Genomic DNA, 23,840 nt, shown 5'->3' with positions numbered 1-23,840 from the left:
TAAACTGACCCAACTTCTTTGCATCTTACAAAATTAAACAGCTAAAAGAAGTAAAATAAGAAGCCAGTGTTTGTGGAATGTACAGTGCATACTGGCGGCGCGGCCCTCATCACAATTCACCTGCTTGCTTCTCCTGTTCAGTCGTTTCTTTGGAAGGTAGTGGATTTTTCTCTTGTGTTTCTGTCCCCTTCAATTTTGATTTAACAGATTTCTCAATCTTGGTCACATCAGGTTTGTCAGACATGGTTGCGGAGGAAGCAGAGTGAGGTGCACAAATGAGAAGAGTCCAATCTGCTCTTCTCACCCAGTAGACTGGCACCTTTAAAGCTCTGTTTTTGTCCTGCGTTAAATTTCTGTAGTCCAATCCAGTGGCTTATTTTTAGTGATTTCTACAGCTTTAACATCTATTAAATTACTTTTCTATAAATGAAACATGATTTAAGGCAATTCTGATGTTCTGTCCTTTTGCTATTGGAAAGCTGCCCTGTGACTGTTACATATGTAGTGCTTTATATTTCCAGATGTTTAAAAGTGCTCAGTCCTTCAACAAATATGCAGTGCGTGCTGTGTGCCTGACATTCTGCTAAGGGCTAGAGGTATCCATAAAAATAAGACTGGTTGCTGCTGTGGATACCAACAGCCCATTGCAGCAGACATACAGCTCACTGTGCAATGTGTAGAGACAGCAGTACAGAGTTCTAGGAGCAGGAAACTTGGGAGCATCGAATTCCACCAAGTGAGAGACACTGTTGGCTTTATAGCAGAAATAATGGTGAACTGAGTCTTAAAGGTTGGCATGGATCTGGCCAGGGAAACATACCTGGGCATAAAAGTCGAGATGGAGGGACAGGCGGAGCAACCACGGATTTAGAGCAGCCCAGCACCTGGCAGAGCAGCAGGCTGTTCCATTTGCCAAAAACGGTTCCCGTGGGAGTGCACCAAGTTAGAGAGGTGGCTATTTACTCAGTTTTTGCAGCACTCTTGAAAACTAATTTTGGAAACATTGTTCCTCATTTTCTATAAGACTGGAGCAGAGAGACCTGCTAGTAAGTCAATTCTCAGACCTAGGTTTATCTTAAAACAAACTTGTGCTGTTCGGTCTCAGTTCTGGAGTCTGCTTTATATTTTTACAAAGAGAGCCTACATTATTGAATTAAGTGCAGTAATGACCAAAATTGTATCTACAGTAGTCAAAACGAGTCATTTGCCATATGCAAAGGTCATGGTGCCCAAATGAACTACTCCCAGACTATGTCAGTGCCCCACACTGGTGCATACACCAGGTAACTGGACTGACCCTTAAGTTCATGTTAGTTCAAAGATTCATCAAACTAGTGTGCATCCAATCATTTGATAACAAATGATTATCTGAAATTTTCACTTTTTAATCACTAGTCTTTTTAGTGTCAGGAAAAGAAGGGCAGAATAAATGAACAGAAGTACTTCCCTGCTTGATAATAATGAATACTAAAGAACAGTATTGCTTTTAACCCTCTCGTAGTGTGGAGAAAGGTAGGCTAGTGTAATGACATCACTATCAGGATATTTTGGAATAAAGGAAGTTTTGGATTCATGGGGTACTAGTGAGTAGAAAAAAGCTTGTGTGATTTCCAAATTATGGAACTTACCTTGTTCTGTAACTTCCTCTGTTTTGTAACAGAAAAAGGTCTAATTCATCTGGAAATATCTTGGTTATTACATTGAGACATTCTTAAAAGGGAAAGTATGGGGGGGGAGTATTGAACTTCAAGAGCAGGAAAGTTTTTCTGCATTTAACAAGAATTTGTTAGGTAGCTACTGTAAGCAAACCTCCCATGGTAGCTCTTTTTACATCCCCCTTTCTTAACAGACATCATAGTGTTCATGAACTCTTCTTTACAGGCTTCCTGGTAGAGTTTTTAAAGATGCAGATCACCCTGAATGTGAGGTTATTTGACAAGGAAGAAAAGAGAAATGAATCAAATACTTCTCTATTCTGTGTTTAAAAAAAAGAAAAAAGCTACAAATATAGATTGAATTCCCCTTGTGAATGAACCAAGGACCTTTGTACTTGTATTCACAAGGACATTGCCTTGTATTGTTACAGAAAAAAAAAAATCTTTCTGTTAATTCCCAAGCATTTCAGTGTATAGCACTTTAAAAAGTCTTCAGGGGCACATGGAGATGCCTAGCACGAGAGCCGTTTGGTTGGTTGTCGTAACAGAGAGTATGGTTCATGAAAGAGTTTATCACATTATATATTATATTATTGGGTTTACAAATATCTTTGGAAATATGGATTGCATTAACTAGTGAGAAAATGTAGTGACTTCTTTGAAGTGATAAATATCTTCTCTATGACTTCACAATCTAGTGTTAGAATGACTAACGAGCCACCAGGAACGATAGAGTTGTGTTCTTCCTTAGTTGTATGCTGGGAGCATCAAACTACCCTTAAAAGAATCAGAATAAACTGTTTATCAGAAAGAAATGGAATAGCCTAGCAGTCAGGAGCACAGACTCTGGACTTTAGATAAAAGATAAAAATCTTAATCCTGCTACTTATCCTTGTTATATAAGCATGGATAAATTGCTTAATCTAAACTCACTTCTACGTGTAAGTTCAGTTTCCATGTGCAAAATGGGAATGATAATAGCCATCCATCAAGATTGTTGTACAAATTAAATGAAATTTTAACTGATGCACTTGAACTACCCATAGAAAATTAAGGAAAATATATCAGATGCTATTATAATTCTAATTCATAAAGGTAATAGTCATAAGAAAAACTGTATCTGACAGTTCTTCATAAACTATATTCATCCCTCATTACACTTTGTTTAATTTTTATGTGCCAGTACTTACTTCATTAAAAGGCCAAAATGAGTGAGTTGAAAACGAATAAAATAACAGGTGATACAAAGTTCTGGAACTCTGAGCTTGCATTTTTGGGAAGAATAAAGCTCTATGTAAGCTGCATATGAAAAGAAAGAGTGTGGCACTTTGGCTTTTTCCCTCAGTTAATTTTTATAAGAATCACCGGCTGTATTGTTTCTAATCATGTTCTCTACTCTGACAGTCCTTTATAACCTCACAGCATTTCTGGAAATTATCCAAAGCATATTATTTTAAAGCTAGATTCATACAAATTTATTCTTCATATTACAGATGAGAAAACTGAGGCATAGAGAAAGCAAGTGGCAGGCTCAGTCAAGCAGAGGGTGGCAACACAGGGCACGGCACTCCTGACCTTCCAGCTCCCGTCTGATTCTCGCAGCCTGGTGCAGACGCAGCCTGCCCCAGACACAGCCCGCCCACAGCCTCCCTGGGAGGCGCGGGCTCCGTCCTCCCTCCCCGACTGGCTCTGGGGCTCGCTGAGACTGTGGCTAAGTGCAGGCTGGGTTGAGCACTTCCTGCATTTTTAACCATAATAAACTGATTTAAGTTTTTCTCAAATATAGCCTTCACTCTTATTGCAAGCCAATAAAAAATTCACACTTAAAACTTTAAAATGCTATGCTTTGATAAAGTAAATATGATCATCTTAGTGGGATGCTGTGAACAGAGGGAGCAAATATTGGTATTACTGTATCGAATTTGCCATTAATATAATATATGCATTTTAATATTTAGAAATGGGGTGGCCAAAAATGTAGTTATATTGAGCAGATGAACTGCTGACAAAAGGAACACCCGGTGTACAATGAAGCATTTCTATTTACTTTTTAAAATACGGGTGAAAGTGTCAGATGTTAACATTTCTGAGTATTTTGTTGCTCTCTAAAGCTACCAAAAGATCCTGGGGATGATTTATATTTATCAAACTCATCAAAACCTTCAATATTTCAAAAACATGCTGTTTTTTCATTCAACTTAGCATTAAAAAGGAATATATTTTCTAAGGTGAAATTTTCTAGATTGTATTTCAACACAGTGACTCAGTTCTTGTAAAATAGATTCTCTTGAAATAAGTGAATAAATATGTACATACTAGGGAAATTTAGCCATTCCATAGCTTAGTGCACTAAAAAGTGTTGCTTCTTTTTTTTTCTGTTGTTCACCCATTGAGACGAGCATAGCTGGAGAAGAGTGAAAATAATATTATCTAGTTTTACCAATTCATAATCAATAAAAAGCTAAACATTTAAGCAGAAAATATGTCACAGATTTGTTCCCTAGCAAACCAACTGTTTTTACCTGCCATCATCATCAGAAGCCACATTCTGACAGAAATCATTTACTTGAAGCAGCCGCAAAATATAAGCCCTATGTGGTCTTGTGATTCAGATTTAGGAATATCAGCCACAGAAGGCCTAAAGGCATTGTGCATTAGCATGTATTGAGACCTCATTCCAGGTGGCAAGCAGCTGGACTTTTTAAAAATAAAACTTCCAAAATAAATGGGAAGTGCTTGTTTCCAGGCAATATGCATTATATTTCATTGAATCATCCTCAAAAATGTTATAAATTAGCAAAAAAGGAACTTGTGCATATTTAATATATTTGTTTTGTATTTCCATTAGTTGACAGAATAATGAAATTCCTTAACTACTTCTCTTTAACTTGCATGAAGAAAGCACGGTATGTTGCTAAATCTCTTTTCACCAGCGCTGCAGAGAAACAACTTTAATCCTTGTTAGAAAATTGCAGAGTCTGGGGCTGACAAAGAGCTCATGCTTGTTCCATTGTTAGTGCTCCCCGGCCCCAAGAGCAGAGCCCTTTACAGCTGCAAGGATCCCGCCCGGCTCAGCTGCACTATTTAGGAGAGGAGGTTTGTCAATTTCTATTGACAATGGGGAGAGTTTTTCAGTGCCTGTAGCAGTGCTGACACAGTTGGGGATCAATGCCAGCCATTCAGACTGCACCCTGTTTCATTGCTTTGGTTTGTTAATTCAAGACTAAAGGTCCGCTGAGGGGGTTCAGGGTGTTTAAGAAAGCTGATGAACTGCAAGCGTTTATAGCCCTGGTGTGGCAATTTCCATAGTCAGTGGCAACTCCTGGCACTGAGGGAGCTGTGTCCTTGTTGACCCTCTTGTTATTAAAAATGCACAAGTGCTGCGCTTCTCAATATTTCACCACTCTTTCATTGTCAATACCACCTTCTGAGCCCTTCAGCTTGTTGCTTGCTCTAAAGATCTTCTTAGATTGGGTTTGAAAACTTCACCTTAAACACTAGATTAGACTGATGTCCTGTTTTCCGTGCTCCTGTTGATTTGTTGAACCTTCCCAGGGCTGGAAAGCAAGTAGCAGCTTGATGGGGAGACGCGCTGCTAATATGATTTACCAGTCTACAGTCATGCACAATAAGTGTGAATAAATACAGGGGTCTCGCAGAGTCAACCCAAGCCTTTCCTTTTCCTTTATTTCTGCTTTAAAAGAGATATCTCAAGAAAATGAAGTGAGTAATACATGCCCTTACAGGAAGTTGAATGAACCACAAAAAGAAAAAAAAACAACTATTTTTTGTTAAAGTGATAGGCTGCTGTCATGGATTGCTGTAGGAAAAAAAGTAGAACATGCATTTACTGCTTTATTCCAAAGCAAAGAATAAAGCAATAATGCTACACCTTTAACCCCAGGGTAAGCCACAGCACCCCTTCCTTGTCGACCCCTGAAGGGAAAAGTGAATAGTCAACTAAATTCTTTTATGAAATTAACTTTTACAAAATGAAAGGACATTTTCTAACATTCAGACTTTACTGCACATTCATCCTTTTTTAATGTATTTCTTCCCTTTGTTTTGGGAAGTTGGTTTGCTTCCCTGTGGGGCGGGGTGGACCAGAATGAGGGGACTGAAGCCATGGGCCCTTTCACTTTTTTTCTCAAGATGGAAAAACGAGATGTACACATACTTCAGCACTGGAAACAGAAATATACCAATTCCAGCTCCAGAAATAGGGAAGTGCCAGAGATTTGCTTGGTGGTTTTGTTTGTGTGCTTGTTTGTTTGGGTGAGGGTATGTGTGTATTTCATTATATACAAAAAATAAGCAGTTCTAGTGGGGGCTATTTTTGTTAGCTTATTCTTAGTAGCAACATAAACTCTGAGCTAAGCAACTGCTTTCTCTTCACTTGCTTGATTTAGCTGAAGCTCTTCAAAAGGCTGTGACATGGGAACCCAAAACTATGCATTCTATCAGATACAATAGTTTTTCTTATAAAGTTTTCCTTTTAGAACAATTTGCCCTGAAAGTAAAATGATAGTGAAGTAGCTTAAGCAATAGTTCTCTTCTTTCTGTATTTTTTTGTTACTTTTGGATCATTTTATTTCAAAATCAATTTTCTCTAAAATGTAATTTTGGCATTTTGTATTAAAGAAATTATCACATTAATAATACCTGTATTTGTTACATTAGATATCTTTTTGATTATCGCTTAATCATAACATTATTTATATGTAATAAAAATAAAGTTAAATTAATTTTAAATTATGCAAGGATTTTTAAAAGATAAAATTACATATAGAGTTATTTTAAGAAAGTATTTTCATTTCCTTCAAACTCACACAATTTATCATTTTTATAGTAACTTTACAGTCAGACTGATTAACTAGTATGTTATGCTAGACTTCATACAATTTATCACATTTTCCCCCCCAACAAAAAAGAAAAATTCCTTATCCGCTGCCGAAGGACTATAATTTAAGAACTATATGACTCTGAAATTATAATGACTACATTTTAGCTTTTGGGTTATGTGGAGAGTAGAGTAGGGTGAGGGTCTTATTTCAGTGAACCCGTGTTCAGTATCACCGATGCCTGTGAAGGTTTACAGGTATTAAAACAGTACTCAAGAAGTTGGGGCTATATGTAGTTTAAAATAACGAAGCATAGAATTTAAATGACACCAGAAATAAAATGATTATCTATAAAAGATTTGGAGAAACAGTATGTCAGATGAAGTACTGAATTCATCAGCATTTTTTTTAGAATTTAGGAATTTATCTCATTTTATAAAACTCATTTTTGATACTTTTACATGTCCTAAAAGTTATTAATGTAATCATTAGGAAAGTGCAAAATTGGGTACATAAATAACATATTTTTTTAAATCACCATCCATGTCAACTTTTAAAAAAATTTTCTTATTGTTGTTCAATTACAGTTGCCCCGTTTTCACCCCATTACTCTCCCGTGTCTGACCCAACCCTCACCTCCAGCTTTCAATCCCCCCCCCACAATCCGCCCCCACCGTTGTCTTTGTCCATGGGTCCTTTATCTCACCATTATAAAACTTGACATGTTCATTCGTCCATTTGATATCATAGTGTGTAGTAAATCAGTACTTCATTTTACTTAGCTTATTTCATATATGTATGTTCAGTGTACTAACAAATTAATAGAAATAAGCCCAATGCATACGAAACCTATTTTATTTTTAATGTATGCTTAAAATACAATTTCTTGTACTAAATTTTATTAGGACAATGTTAGTACAGGTCCCGATGAATTTCAGACTTATTTGTGTCCCTTAAGATTTTGCTGAGAAGTTGAATTTACTGTTTTATTATGTGAAGAAAGATATTTAAGATTTTTTTATGTTCAAATACCTGAAAACATGGGCGTGCACATGTCATCTGTAGTGTCACTATGTTTGTGGATACAAACAAGGTAGACAATGTCCTATCTTTCAAAAACCCTTGTCATTTCCTAAGCTCTGAGTGGACTTGGATATTTCTCATGGTTATCTGAATGAATGAGTAGGATGTTCTTACAGTGTCCCCTAAATCGAGCTCTGGCACATAGTGGTCATTGCCTCTCTTAAAATATCACCACTAATGGCAGATTGCCTTTTTTTGAAAATAGGAACAAATTTCCTCCTCTTGCTATACTCACAGAAATTATACATGAAGAAGAGATTAGATTAAAGAAGAATTTCAGTTTCCCCTTGAGAGTTGGGATAGGCAGAGAAAAATGAACCATCCCGAAACACTTGCAAAATGAAACAGATCTTTTCCTTTCATAATCTGGTCAACTGACATCTGTTTTGTGCTTCTTCTTAGACACAAAAATCCATCCTGATGGTGTTCATGCATAAGACATCAAATTTTTATTTCAGGATATTTGAAAAGATCTTGACAAATACTTAACAATTGATAACAGTTACATGTGTAATTGAAGCTGTGGGTATTATTGCCATTGCTTCTTTAAAAATGTTATTTCTAGCCATTAACTATATGTGCTATGGCATCACATACCTACTCTTGGATTTTTATGTGACATACTGGCTGATGGCAGATTTTCCTTTGAAAATAATTTACCTGTTTTTCCTGCTGTTTGGAAGCCTATTCAGTCCCATAACAGGTATTTAGTGCCCATTCTTAGCCACAAATTACAAAGCAGGCCACCAGGCAGCAAAAACCCTGTTTCCCATGAATATGTTATAGCTGAAAGACTGTAATGTTAATTCACAGAAAGAACAGGCTAGTCAACTTAGCAGATTTTTTTAGCAAAACATGCAATTCTGTTAACAGGAAATTATAGCATTATTGACTTCAAGTGCTGATCTGTGGCCATTTCAGAGTGTTTCATTACCCCCTCATTACTGAATCTGTTAAATGAATACAGAGTGGGTTTTTTTTTTTTAATTTTTCTTCTCCTCCCTCTTGCCCCATCCCTCTTTCTAGCAATGGTACAGCAATTCCATGAAGGTCATCTGTGTGTGGTTGACTGACAGATTAGACCTTCAGCTTCATATCTACCAACTGAAGACACTCATCAAGATTGTGAAGGTAAACAAAATGTGTTTAGATGTGAATTGCCCAGCAAGCTATAGAGTAATGGCAAGATATTGACATAAAAAATTGTATTTGATGTAACTGAGTGGATATAAGTACTTTTTAAACATCGCTTTTAGCAATGATGTGTTGTTTTTATTTCCATTTCTAATTAGATTACTAAATAAATATAAACTTACCTTTTTTGTTCTAATAAATAAAAAATATTTTTTCAAGTAATCACATTTTAAGATAATGTACATAAAGCCCCTAGCATATTTAAGTGAATTTTTTAAGTATAGAAATGTTTTCTCATTATACATTTCCTCCATATTTACTAGGATCATATATCATTATGAAGGCTTTTGAACTGTATTTTCCAATAGGATCAGGAGAATACCCATTATTTTGTTGTATCTTGATTCAGAAGTGATACATGGTCACTGCCTGAATTCTTTCGGGAGCACACCCCTTCCTGTATGTGAGAGGTAATCAATTTCAGTGCTGGGACCATCCAAACCGAACAGATGTCATATCAATTCAGCAAGGCCATTTTGACTTTGGCTGTTGAAGAGAAAAGATAATAATGTACCTGTAATATTTAGTGAGTAGAGGCTTTAAAATAACATTAATTCAACGTGATTTTCCATGCTTTGTAAATTCTAGTGGAAACACAAAATTCACCCCAAGGATAACTTTTTCTTAAAATTGAGACAAATCCTACTTGATGGCCAAAAATAAAACTCTTAAGCTACTGAGAATCAGTTGTTCCTTTAAACAGATGATCTGTACTTTCATTTTACTACCACTTACCAAATGAATGCCTATACACTGTGCGTATGTATATCTATATACATATACACACATACACGTACACATACATGCATGTAATTATTATATATGCCTATCTGTGTACATGTGTATATGCACATATATTTATGTATATGTGTATACTTATGTGTATGTACATGTGCATATGCATGCACGCACACATGTACGCATTGATTTTCCAAGTTTCATTTCTGACCTAGTATGATTAACATCACCTGGGAACTTGTTAGACATGTTGACAAGTTGTCTAAGCTCAGACCTACTGACTCAAAAACTCTTAAGAGTGGGGCCCAGCAGTGTGCATATTAACAAGTCCTTCAGGTCTTCTGATGGCCGTTCAAGTTTAAGAACAATGGTTACATCATTAAGGAAGTTGAATACAAATTCTTTTGTACCATAGACACACAGGTTCACACAGATTAGAAAGACCCACAAATAGGAAAGTTCTGTTCCAAAGTAAGAAGGCGGCAAATCTGGAAAAGAACCACATCTAAGTAGCACAGGAATAGCAGTCATGATTAGTTATGAATAAGCAATAAAATGTTAGCCACCCACCAATTTTAAATGCTGTCAAACACATTACATTTCATTGCACAAAACACCTTTGATCCAGAACACTTCTTACCAGGGCTATTTATTTTACAAAGAAACTGAAAGCACTTTTAAGATGTGTTCAAGTACAGTCGTCTCCATTTTCCCGCCACCACTTTCCCCTGCCCCACCCACCCCCACCTTCCACCCTCAATCCTACCCCCACCTTGGGAAAAATAAGTTTAAAAAAAAGATGTGTTCACATTCATCTTAATTTCTTTATTGTTTCTTCCTTGTTTCTATAAATATGACTTGGACATCTTTCAAATGAAGTTTGTCTTTCGTAAAAGAGAATCAGGTTAATCTGTGTTTACTTTAAAAAATATGTCTGTTAAGTTTGCCGTCTGTACTGTTGATTAGCTGGTTCCCCTGATAATCAGCCATATTTTCAAGCTGCTGTCTACTGTGTTCAGGATATCACACATTAGGTATTCAACCTACTAGTAATAGTTGGTGGATTAAGGTCTTTATTTTTAGAATAAAAATCTTCATTTTTTATTAGCCCATTTGTTTCTTTGAAAATTATTCCTTTTCTCATATTCACACATCATTACAGTTAAAAATCAAGCATCAGTGAATATTTTAGCAGAAAATAACAATAATTTCATGATTTCTATGGTGACATTTCCATTGTACTCTAAGCCAATCAATTTATTTGAATTTTAATACAGTCTTCATTATGGCTATCAATAGTCAAGACTAATAACTGTAGAATTAAATTTCATGAATATGTTTTGACTTTCCATGTTTTGTTTTTCACAAGTAGGCTCAGCCAATGCTTTCTTGGGCTGACGTTATTTAATCAAGTGATAGGGGTTTATTTAATAATTAAAAATAATTATTTTCATGATATAAAATCAGGATGAATTAATCATTTAGTTTTCTAATTGTTTTTTTCTACCTTAAATGTAAATAGGCTTTACCTAGTTTCATACATAGATTTCTCATTCTTCCAGCCTATTTGGTTATGTTTACAATGATCATTTTCCAATGAATTTAAGGAGCTGTTAAACAGCATGTGTGTAGAATTGTGAAGGCCCCCTGGCTACGCTTTCTTCTGTCCAGATCACTTGGGCGTGGCCTGCCCGTTACAGCAGCGCAGGGCATTCTGCCCAGGAGCCAAGCTGCTTTACCCTGACCATTCAGTTCGTACTACTCATAAGCGCTGTCATTCCTCTGTGCCCGTGGGGAGCAGAGCACCATCTAGATTTATATGATACCCAACTTCCTCCCACAAAGGTCCTTAGACACTAATTGGTTTATTCATGTTTGTCATTAAGACAGAACAAATTCTAGTAAAATTTTTCACAGAACAGCTCTGGCCAGGTAGCTCAGTTGGTTAGCGCGTCATCCCAATATGCCAAGGTTGCTGGTTTGATCCCTAGTCAAGGCATATACAAAAATCAACCAATTAAAGTGTCAATAAGTGGAACAACAAACTTCTCTCTCTCTCTCCTTTCCTTTCTCTAAAATCAATAATTTTTTAAAAGATTTTTACAAAATATTTAGGACTAAGAAACTATTTGCAAAGTTTTAACATCAGAATGATTTACTGGGAACGGGAAAAATACAATCCTCAAATAATCAAAATGGTGGATTTGTGTTCTCCCTCACGGCCATGTGACATCTAAAGACAGTTAGTAAAAATCAGCTGACTTTTATACCAGGAGCAAAGAAGATAGTCAGCAACACCATGTGGCAGACACTTACCTTAAATAGGAGCCAAGCAACCTTCATTGGCAGCCACAGAGGATGTCCAAGTGTCAGTAACATCTTAGGAACTCTAAAAAGACGGCAAGGGAGATTGCAAGGGTACCCGCTCCTAACTGCTTGTTGCTTGCTAATAAAATAAGAAAAGTGGGGTCTTAATTAGATATAAATTAGAGAGCCTTAAGGACTGCATATTTATAATACAGATCTGTCTGTGCCAACATATTGATAATTAAGCTAAGTCAGAGGAAAGTCATTCCAATAAAATATAGGGCTCACTAACTAGGTATATAACTAATAGTGGGACAATAATACTTTATATCAGACAGGTCATCTTTGGATGAATATTTTGTGCTCTGGATACATTGTTAATCCATTAGACATTTGTAGGCTTGAACAAAGATCTCTATGGTCATCACACCGTGTATATCTGTTAGCAGATTCTCTACACAAAACTTCCCTGTCAGAGTCACTTCACGGGTTCTAATAAAAACTACCGTGAATTTTGATATAATATTACCTTCATAATAAGAAACCTACTAGCTCAGAAAGAGAATATGAGGGTGGTGGGCTGCATGTGTCTTAAAACAAAATACAATCTAAATGAAAGTAGTTTTGATTATTTAAGAAGAAAACCACTCCCTGCATCTAAATTTTTCTTGGTGCTGAGATACTTCAGATACTATACAGGGTTTCTCACCGCTCTGTTTGCTTCTGAACATCAGTGGACTTTCAAATGTGAGTTCTATTTATAACCGGATTATCCAACTAAAACATTGTTCATCCTCCATATTTACTTTTGACACATCGTTTCTGAAACTTGGTGTGATACCATAGGGCATAAGTCAGATTCAAGAGGACAGGAAGATAAAATAAGAAAATACCCATGGGCCCACTACCTTGTTCTGGGTCTACTCCTTCTCAGAGGTTGGTTTGTAGGCCAGGTGCATAGATCAAAGGGATAAGACATCATCCATCAGCACTTCCTACCTCATGTGAACCAGCTCTTTTAGCTCAACCATTGGAATATTGTGATATTTTCCTTGTACTGTGCTGAGTGAAATCAAGTATCATTTAACATTAATTTCCAGATTATTGGAGTCATAATATTGGTCCATCAAGTACAATGTTCCTTCTTATTTGACTGTTTTCATCTAATAAGTGCAAAAAAATAAAGACTGTTACTAGCAATCAGTGCACATTGATATGTACCAGTACTTTGGGGCCAGTTCACTGAAAAATTTGATTGCTTACTATTCTAAAGCTAACATAGGACAGTAAAAATATATTTAAAGAGCCCTGGCTGGTGTAGCTCAGTGGATTCAGCGTGGGCCTGTGAAGCAAAGGATTGTGGTTCAATTCCCAGTCAGGGCACATGCCTGGGTTGCAGGCTACTTCCCAGTGGGGGACACATGAGAGGCAACCACACATTGATATTTCTCTCCCTCTCTCCTTCCCTTCCCTTCCCCTCTCTCTGAAAATAAACAAATAAAATATTTAATATATATATATTTAAAGATATTTAGCTTTGAAAATGGCCTTACAAATACTTCTGCAGAATGGAAATCTTCACTTGTTCTTAAATCACTGTTCTCAAAGCCACAAAGAATTTACTGGAATGTGCATGCATGCACATTGACAACTTCACTATACTAAGTCTCTAGAGGTAGTAGACACCATTGAGTGAGCATGTGTACTATGTGGCCATTGCATTCAAAATGACTGAGCAAGTAGAGCAACAAATCTGCATCAAACTTTGTGTTAAGCTTGAACATTCCTATGTGGACACTATTCAGATGATTCAGAAGGCTGCAACCATGGGCAACTGGTGATTAGCAGCTTCATCAAGACAATGCACCCATTTATGCATCACGTCCCATGCAGACTTTTTTGGTGAAACATCAAAATACCCAGGTGAGCCCTACCGCCCAGATTTGACACTTTGCCTGTCACTTTGGTTTTTCCCAAGACTAAAATCACCTTTGAAAGGGAAGAGATTTCAGATGATAGAAGAGATTCAGGAAAATATGATGGGGCTGCTGATGGTGATTGGGAAAACTATGTGAGATAGCAAAGTTCCTACTTTGAAGGGGACTTGAGGTGTCATTGTTCTATGTACAGTGTTTCTTGTATCTTGTATCTTCAATAAATGTCTCTATTTTTCATTAAAAAAATAACATGGTATTTCTCCTAGTTTTAAAAGATTTTATTTATTTACTTTTAGAGAGAAGGAAAGAGAGGGGAAGAAAAAGAAAAACATCAGTGTTTGAGAGATGCATAGATTGGTTGTCTCTTGCAAGCCCCCAGCTGGGGACCTGACCAACCCAGGCATGTGCCCTGGCCTAGAACAAACTGGTGACCTTTCAATTCACAGGCCGGTGCTTAATCTATCTACTGAGCCACACCAACCATGGCTCTTTCTTCTGTTTCTGATATAGAACGTGCCAAATTATAATTTGCTATTTCACAGAAAATATGCATACATGTTTTTATTAGACCATCTATGAAAGCTCTGTGCCAGAATTTAACAATTCACATTCCAAGGGAATTTCAGAAGGAAAGGGGGCAGAGCTCATACAGACATTTAGGGGCACACAAAATTTTACCCAGTGCCACATATAAACAAATTTTATAATTCACAAGTGCTGAAAATTGAAATCTCTTTTACTGATAATATTAGACTCCCTCTACACACCTCCCCTGAAAAGCTAATTTATGTTATAAAATGTAATGTATTTTAAGTATTAAGGGGGAAGGGCTCCTCATTTGGAAAACTTAAGAATTTTTCACATTAAAAATATACATAAGTACATATCATTTTTATCTTTGTTACACGTTATCCAAATAGCATGTTCTGTATAATTACTAATGCTTTGGAGAAAAGTTCATTTATCATCTGATGGTTACATTTTGATCTTTCAGAGTGATTCTAGTTTGAATAGCACTACCCAATGTCCCTCATTTCCTTTTCTCCCCAGAAATACAGCAATAAGATGACTGACAATCTGAAGCCATTAGTAGATTGTCCAAGATCATTATTTTTTTTAGAGGGGAAGGGAAGGAGAAAGAGTGGGAGAGAAACATCAGTGTGTGGTTGCCTCTCATGTGTCCCCCACTGGGGACCTGGCCTGCAACCCAGGCATGTGCCCTGACTGGGAACCGAACCAACGACCCTTTGCTTCACAGGCCCGTGCTCAGTCCACTGAGCCACACCAGCCAGGGCTCCAAGATCATTTTTGAAATGCCAACTGACATCCATATATACCCGCATACGAATAATCCATAAGTTATCTAAGCAATCTGTCTCTCCCTCCTCCAGAAAACCTACAGGGACTTCCGGTTGCAGGGTGTGTTGGAAGGCACACTGAACAGTAAGACCTATGACACTGTGCACAGACGGTTAACAGTAGAGGAGACCACAGCCTCGGTGTCAGAAGGAGGAGGACTCCAGGGCATCACCATGAAAGACAGTGATGAAGAGGAAGAGGCCTGAGAGCCTGCAGCTTTAGAGAAGGAAGACCTCGACATTGGTTATTTTGTACCTTGTCCTTATAATTTCATTGTGTATCCAAATAAAAATGCTTGTGTTTTAGTCCACATGTTAAAAAGTAAGCCTGGAAGCAGAAAGAAAGGGGAAAATGCCAATTTTTGGTTGTTTGTTTTTAAGAACACTTTTTGTTTCGTGCAGCCTGACCTAAAATGAAGTTTGGCTCTGTGATTGGGACGTGAACTATTTTTTAAGAGTTGACTTTTTCTGTAATCCCATCAAAGCAGTGTCTTGTGTGTGAAGTATGTTTCTCATAATGCAATATTGTGAGAAGTCACTTCTGGTCACTCTACCAGTTCTACTGTGCCCTTTTTAAAGTTGCGTGTACAAGCTCTGGTTTGTAGTTAATTTGTCATTGTGATGTGTGTGAAAACTTTAACCTTGATTCTTAGTACTTGGAATTGGTCTGCAGGTATATTCCTGGGCCTACAGGATTGCCAAAGCCAAATATAGACTAGATTGTCCAGTGCACTTGTGTCTTGTTCCATTCTAAACATTTCTTCTTTCAAGTGTAAAACAAATCCCCGAGTGTGGGTTAGTGACTGTGCTGCCATCAACGTACTGGTACTTTCTTCTCCTACTTGTAAGAGTTTGCAGGCAATAAAAATCCATAACCACTTCTGTATTTATTAGACTTATATAGATTAAATGCGGCCCCAAAAATATCAGCAGTATTATAAACATCCCAACAATGTGGCTGTTTTTTTTTATTGCTTTTTTTTGTCTCATTCACAATAGGTAAGGTATTTACACTGTTTTGCACCTACTAGGCACATACATTTGTTAAAAGACTTAGGTACTATGACAGCATATTTCCATAACAAAGGTAATGTTGACTACATACTCACATATTGTGTATTATTTGTTAACATTAGCAATTAATGATAACTAATAATTAGTAATAATAGGAATGCTAGTAATGTTAACTAGCAATTGACACATTAACAGTTATTTCCTCAAAGTATTTTCTTGCAACAGTCTTGAAAGATAATATTATTATGCTTTGTAATTTCTCTATGAAGTTTTATTTTCATATTTTTTCCTAAAATATGTTGGCATGTTGCTGCATTCGTTCATACATATGTTTATATGAAGTTAATGGAAAATAAGTGGAGTTATCCCTGAATTTATGTAAACTGAAGTTCTGAAACTTTGGAAGTAAAACAGTTACTCGGATCTTTAAATTCATTTCCCCATTGATGTTATAAATAGTTACTAGATACTCAAACTAGCCTACAAAAACCTATTTAATCCATAGTTATAGTATTGTTTTGGTTCGATTTCTGGGTTTTATGGATAAGAAACCCTGTGATACAAATAAAAACGAAAGGAGACGTCTTCCTCTTTCCTGGGTTGGAGACTAACTCTAGGACTCTATTTTTGAACGGCATCTTGTCTTGGAATGCTCTCCTCGCCGGTCTCCACCCTCAGGCTGGATCCCATCCTTTCTCCGTGCCCTCCCTCAGGTGCCCAACGATGCTCTCCTAGATGCTCCCAGCTTGCTGCTTGGTGCACAGCTCAAATCGCTCTGTGCTTAGAAATTACTCACCCTTGTTTTTCCTTTAAATAAAATGTCTATTTCCTTGATACAGCTCATCTCAGTGTGATTGACCCATTTTGTCCAAAAGTATGAATGACTGCTGACCCCCTCTTAATCATGTGTATGTGTATATCTAGCTGAGAGAATTAAGAAATAACTGGGAAAGCATGCATTTCAGTAGAAGGTACTTGGGGTCTACAAGAGGGTCTTGCTGCTGGCTTGACCTATTTAACCTGCCTAAGGGCCCTCTCTGCTGGTCAGCCTCTTACCAATTCTCTGTAGATTTGGGTGCTCTCTGCCCTTCCCTCTGTACCCAGGTTTCTAAAAGCCCGCTCTGTTTCCATCCTCCGCTGGCTCCCACAGAAGGCTGACAGCGCAGGCAGGTAGTGGAGACGCGCACTGCCGTGTGAGGGCCGACGACTTTCCTTTACCCAAGACGTGTGTACAGAGACCTGTATAAAGTAACTCCAAAAAAGACTGATGAGTTGCTTTCGGGCTTTTGCCCAGAAATGCTTTTTAAAGGAACTGGAAATTGCATGAAATGACTTAACAATTGTTCATTGTTATGTGTAACTGTTAGGGTGAATACCCAAGCCTCTCTTTATTAGAGGAAGCTAATTGTTGTTATTCTTTTTTAAAAAGTATTGTTTTTTAAAGGAATTTACTTGGAAACCTAACACATCTTGCAGTGAAAGAATTTTTTTTTAATGAAAATCTTTTTTAACCCAAAAGAAATAACTCTGTCGTCCTAAACGACCATGGGGAAAGGCAAAAAAAGTACATTCTTTGCACAGTTTGGGTAGTGCTGCCGGAGAAAATAACTAATACAGTTTAATGTCCAGCAGCAATGGGTTTGTTAAAATACACGTCTGGAAGAAAAATTTCTCCAGACACTTTTGGAGAAAAAGTCATGATAATGCCCTTTCTCGCAAAGGAAAAGAACCACGCAGGGCTTAATGTAAACCTCTCAGCTCCAGCTGTGGGTCGTTCTTGCATTCACAGATTTTTCCACTTGAATTCCCTTTAGTTCTTGTTCATTGTCCTTCGCTCTGGAGAAGGGATTTCCTGCTACTTTTGCAATAAACGCCCGTGCAAAGTGTCTCTGGACTCCCACCCCGCCCCCTGGGACCCCAGCCAGTCCCGGCGCCGCCCTCCTCCACTGGGGCAACCTGGAGTGAGAGGGTCCTTGGGCCCTGAAAGGTGTGCTTGAGTGGAAAAGAAGTCACACGGCCATCGCCGCGCAGGGAGCCGGGTCTCCCTTTCCTGCTGCGGGTCTGTGCTTCCCGAGAGGGGCGCGCAACGTGCGAAAACCCGCGGGGACCCTAGGCCGGGGCGCTGGGCGCACGGACGCCAGCTGCGCCCCAAAACGCGAAGCTTCCCGCGCCCCTTCCGCCACCCGTTAGGTAGATGGACTCGAAGGGGCGAGCACAGCAAGTTCCTGGTAGCTTGTGTTTCTTACTTCCAAGACAGAAAATGGAATATTCCCGGTCCGGGTCCCTAAGGGAGGTGATAGGTCGATGTTTCTGAGATGTTCACGCGTCCCTGGCGTCCCGGCATCTACTAGCCCGCAGAGCAACCTCGTGGGCCCCGCACGCAGGGCGCCGCCCCCACGGTCAGCCCTGCTCGCAGTTGTGCGGAATCTGGAGGCCTGCTTTGTGGTGCTCGGGGGACCGTGTTCACCCGGCCTTTACACTCGGCCCTTCTGCCACCACCCCTGTCCGGGGCCAGTGCAGGCAGCTGGCCGGGAGTGCGTCTGCTTTTCCCTCCAAGTCCTGCTCGCTGGCCCGCAGGAACACAAGGGAAGACCCCCGAGGTTCAGGTGGCGCCAGAACTTGGCGGCAGCGTTGTGCCCAGGGGCCTGGGCGTGCGCGCGGAGGTCCACAGAGGCTGGGACCCTGCGCAGCGATTTCCCCGGCGCTGGCGGCCGGGTGGGATCCCCCGCGGGAAGCTCAGGGTCAGGCTTTCTCCCAGCGCCGGCTGCCGCTCTCTCTGCGATGTGGTTGGAAGACACCTAGGGACGCAGAGCAGGTGCAGCGCTGAGCCTGGGTTCCAGAAGTCCCGAGAGACAGCTACCGCGGCTTTGTCCGTGGACACTGTCTGATTGTTTTAAGGGAGAAGTAGGCACTGGAGTGTCAGTGCGTACCATCCAGAGAAGAGGAACCGAGCAAAGGGTTCGAAGTGTTTCCCCAGTGAAGAAAACCCCTGATTTAAAGCGCTGCCCAGACACCGCCATACGGACGGAGCAGGGCCTTGGAACCAGAAAAGCCTGGATTTAAATCCTAACAGCTACCTCTTCCCTGCGTGTGAGCTCTGTGACTTCCTGGAAGTTATTTAACCTCTCTCAAAAAGAAAGCTGGTTGCAAGGATTAGAGGCCTGTACTAAGTTGTGGCCACGACTAATCGTTCCCTAGTGCAGGGCTGCAGTCAGAGGAAGCCGTGGGAGGCCTGCCTCTGGCACACGATGCTCTAGTCTCGCCGGCCAGTCTTCCTTCTGGGTCCCAGGCACCTCCGAGGACCTTCAGCCCCGCCCCTGGCGTGTCAGTGGACTGGCTGGCATTGTCCAGTTCCCTGATTATATACACACGGCCAGGCCAGCGTAGTGGGAGGAGAGGAGGAGATGGGGAGGGGCAAGCCGACTCCTGTTTTTCACTGCCAGCTCTGCGTAGAGCAGCCCCTGGAGCTGGAGCTGGGAGGGGAGGCCGCCGGAGACGAGGCGTCTGGCCCACGTGGGGACCATGTAGTTCGGGGCTCTGAAACCAGACGGCTATGTTCCGGGGAGTTCCACACCACAAGGGAGGGATCCCAGGCCGGAAAATGTGCCCAGTAGGTTGAATTCAAGAGACTTTCAAGGGCAAATCATTGTTACTTCATGTTTTCCAAAATTTAGAGAGGCCTAGAATGGCGCCCGCATCTCCGGCCAGAGATGCACGTACAGTTAGCCCTTGGGAAATGCGAAGCAGAACCCAGCGAGCGGCAGAGGAGGCCCCAGACGCCCTGGTGCTCCAAGGTGGCCTCAGCTGAGACGGCTGAGCCAACCCTGGGAGGGACACAGCCAGCACCCCGTGGAGTCTGCCCCGGAGTGTTGAACTGGGCGGCGCCAGTAACGTGGAGGCCCAGCGCGGGCCTGGGGTGCGCCCCTCATCGCAAGCCTGCATGTCTGTGACCAGGGAGGCAAGCTCCCTGGTGGTGCCAGGGCCAGGCACGTGGTTACCTTGGGGGCAGGCAGAAACGGAGCATTTGCCAAGGGGAATGGTACCATTTCCATAATTCCTTTAAGGTAGCCTGCCAGCAGCTGCTAAATTCCAGATCTGGGGGACACAGTTTCACCCCCTGACCCCCACTGAGGAACATCACAAAGGCTTTAATCTCCGGAGGATGTATCGGTGTGCTTATTCGCGGACGAAAAAGATCGGCAGATAAACATATTCTGGACTTGTCTGCATTCTCCTTCTTCACTGTCCTTCCCTAGAATCGGTGGTTCTCCAATCAGAGAGGAAGCAAAGCGCTGATTCCAAACTCAAGAACCATCAGACACATTCATTTCTCTCTCCCCGTCCCTGGCACAGGCTTGTTTACGAGCCCCTACATGCGGGAGTACCTTTGCCAAAACGGAAAATGCTGCATTCAGTTTCTTCCCCTTCTGCTTTAAATCAGTTCTGGTTTGCCTTTTAACACCGCCTGTTCCCCGACACCCAACAAGTAATACCTCTCTGGGGCGTGGTTGGCAGCCAGAAAACCTTAGAATGCTGAGGTTTGTTGTTTAGGGCATTTCCTTAAAATGCCAAGAAAGCTAAACTCATGGTTGCTTTGGGAAGGAATTTTGGTAGAGAGCTAGAATATGTTCATGCAAAAAGGATTATGTAGTAAAACATCAGAACCCAACAGAACTGGATTTCAAAAAGTGGAAAGTGAAAACAGGAGAAAGGCCAGGGCAGCTGCAGATCGTGGGGAGAGGGGCCTTCGCTAGGTCCTGGCACCGCTGCCCCTACACACGCACCCGGAGCTGGGTAACAGTGTTTTAAAACACATTACAAAGCTCCTACATTGAAGAAGCTCATTCACTGTCATTCATTGGTTTTTTATATCCTATTACTAGGATAGTGTATCAGAAAATCGGTTAATTTTTAAAATGCATAACTGCCTCTAAAGAGCTGTAATCTTCTGTTTTAATCAAACTGGGATTTTTGGAAGGCTTTCGTGAAAGGTTTATTCACGAATCCACAGAAGAAAGTGTCCCCTGGGAAACTCAAGACTGAATGTGTGAGAGCAGACAGACCCCCCCCCCCAAGGTTAAGGACAGTCCTGGAGGGCATAAAGGAAATGGCACAGCAAATGTGTTTCCGTATGTGTATTTTAACATTTATTTCCTTGTGGATTACCAGAGATCAGATCACTGAGAACTGTTTTTAAGTACCGTTGTCTGAAAAATACTTCAGAAAAGTTTATAGCTTACCTCTTAAACGAGGTGATAGATAGCTTTTCATATGTAGTTTTATTTTTAAATCTCTCTTCAATCTCTAAGCCTCCCAGGGATGAGATGGCTTTGACTTAGTCCCATTTAGACTGTTCAAGGCAAAGAGGACCTGCCACCATCCTTCCTGGTTAACAGAGAGCCCTCTAGCTGAGTGGCCTCCCGCAAGCCCAAGCACACTAGCTAAGGGCTGATGTGACAAATTGGTCCCATTTATCCCAGCCATCAAAATGTCTGGACAAACTGGTGCCAGGAGTACTTTGGAAGAACTTTCTTAGAAAAAAAAAAAAGTACTTTTTTTCTTAATTTGAACAGATAGTTGAAGAATCCAGCTTTAAAAGGATGATTAGGGATACTCTGGTTTCTCTTTAGACAGTATAAATCTTTTACCTTTTATTAAAAGGATGGTCAGGAACTGGGAGGAAGAAAGAGGATTATATTTTCCTTTATGGGTAGCACTTGGGGGTCAAGTGGGGGTTGAATTCACTACATACTTGAAAAAAAATGGACGTTTTCTCAAGTTCCTGTCCCTACAGATTTACTTAAGACCCCTTAAAAATAATGTAAAATGACAACCGCAAACTATTGATGGATTGGATTAAACGTTAGAGAATATAGCCAATTTTGCACATGGGTTTTGCAGAGAAAAGGGAAGCCTGAATTAATAGTCAGATACAGAAGGCACCAGAAGACGAAGAACAGCCCTCGGTGTCCGACCCCGGTAACTACTACCCCGCGCCTAAACCAGAGGGCAGGGCCCCGCTGCTCGCCCGCGCTGGGCCGGGCTGCGCAGAGCCACAGCGCGAGGCCGACGCGTCCTGCGCGGCTGTGGGACCTCGCGGCGAAATGAAGGAGACACGAGGAGTCCACACACCCGGTCCTTGGATTTCCTCTTGCCCTGCGTCTACAGGGAATCCTTAAGAAGACACTGCAAGTAGGGCTCCAGAATTTTCCAGAATTTGAATTTACTAGTGGCATCTGAGTTGGGGAGGGGGGCGGATCTAATCATCAAGGCAGCGGCGGTGGTCACGTGTATGTCGTAGCTGCCACGTTTCCTTCTCCATCGTACATCGGAGTCGCCAGTTAGAGCCCGGTTGATAGTGAAATCTACCAGCAGGTGTGGCCTTCGCTTATTTGGGGAAATAGAGAATTGCAATGTCCCATAAATACCAAAGTAATGGCTTTGCTTTTCAAATAAAACGTTGATGTCATCAGCCCAATATCAAGGCAAACAGACCTTTCGGAAAGTGAGGGACCCCAATTATTATTACTTTCACTACCTTTTGAACACGGATTATCCTTTTAATTTTTAAAAGTCATTTGCCATTAGTAAGAAATCGAAATCAGCGTGATTAAAGCCAATTCGTCTGTCTCCCCCCCCCCCCAGTCCCTCCTTTCAATAGTGGTGTGAAAGTTCGGTTATTCTCCGTTACGAGTAAAAAGCTCTGGGAATCAGCTAACGTGCCAGCACCGGGAACATATCCAGGCCCGTGGTGCGAACGTGGAATATGTTCTGTTGAATTATTATTTTTGTCCTTTAGGTTTACATCTACGCCCTTGTATTATGTAAATTCCTGAGAAGCTGTGAATCACAGGGTTAGGTGGAGGAAGCCCCCCCCTTCCACGCAGAACGACTCCATTCAGTCTTCGAATGACTCACAGCCTCGTTTCTCCCACCGCCTCCGGCCCAGAACGCGCTCGGCTCCCCGGCCGCGCCCCGCAGGCCCGCCGGACGCGGGGCCGCTCCGGGCCCGGAGCCGCGTGGGTGACGTCAGCCGCCGGCCCCCGAGGTCGCCGCGGCCTCGGGACGCTTTCCGCGGATGCCGGCGTCCACGCCCACGCGGGGCACTTAACGCTTCGACGTGTTGCCAGGATCTTCTTCCACTTCGAGGCTGAAGGAAGACTGTGCGTGCGGGCCCTGCTGTCGTGGAATTCAGAGAATTAACTGAGTTTTAACTAAAGAAGAGGCGGTGGGAAGAAAAACGAAAAGTGGCTTCCCCGACACAGCAAGGACGTCACAGTGTAGAAGTTACTCGGATTCCTTCACGCGGGATCGCGCTGCTGCCCCGCACTGTCGCAGCGCGACGTGAAGGCTCAACGCTCGAAGCCCCTGCAGCGCCCGTGGGACCTGGTCTGAGGGGGGCGGCAGCGCAGCGCCCACTTCCAGCCAAAAGGGGCCGGCCGGGGGCGGGGCGCCTGGACCCCGCGGGGCGCCTGGACCCTTCGGGGCCTGGAGCCCGCGGGCCGAGGCCGCGGGGTGGCGGCTGCGCGCGCCGGCTCTTTGAGCGAGAAAGGAGGGCTGCGCTGGGGCGTCGGGAACTGGAACGAAAGGACACCGGGGGCCGGGCCGAGAGGGGAGCTGGAAGGAAACGGTCTCGAACACGAGCGTCCAGTTAGAAAACTCTCCGGCTTCCCTCGGAACCACCAGGAAACCCCAAGGGCCTGAGAGAATTCG

General features: G+C 41.4%; 2 protein-coding genes across 6 annotated transcripts in view; one reads left to right on the top strand and one right to left on the bottom strand.

The window, feature by feature from the left end:
- The window catches only part of CADPS2 (calcium dependent secretion activator 2), a 621,734-nt gene extending 604,773 nt beyond the window's left edge, over positions 1–16,961 (top strand). For all 5 annotated transcript variants that reach the window (XM_053669960.1, XM_053669959.1, XM_053669957.1 and 2 more), the window contains 2 exons: positions 8,606–8,710; positions 15,147–16,961. In XM_053669960.1, coding sequence (XP_053525935.1) covers positions 8,606–8,710; positions 15,147–15,320 — 279 coding nt within the window. In that variant the 3' untranslated portion in view covers positions 15,321–16,961. The remainder of the gene's footprint in view (positions 1–8,605; positions 8,711–15,146) is intronic.
- On the bottom strand, positions 110–244 carry LOC119055086 (thymosin beta-4-like). The gene has a single exon (XM_037153213.2). It carries the CDS (start codon positions 242–244, stop codon positions 110–112), a length of 135 nt encoding a protein of 44 aa, XP_037009108.2.
- Positions 16,962–23,840: the final 6,879 nt, after the last annotated feature.

Source organism: Artibeus jamaicensis, unplaced genomic scaffold, assembly GCF_021234435.1.
Source record: "Artibeus jamaicensis isolate MK-2021 breed Jamaican fruit bat unplaced genomic scaffold, CSHL_Jam_final contig_540, whole genome shotgun sequence".
In the NCBI taxonomy this organism is placed as follows: domain Eukaryota; kingdom Metazoa; phylum Chordata; class Mammalia; order Chiroptera; family Phyllostomidae; genus Artibeus; species Artibeus jamaicensis.
Note: the sequence above shows the minus strand (reverse complement) of the source record. Positions and strands in the feature narration are given on the sequence as shown.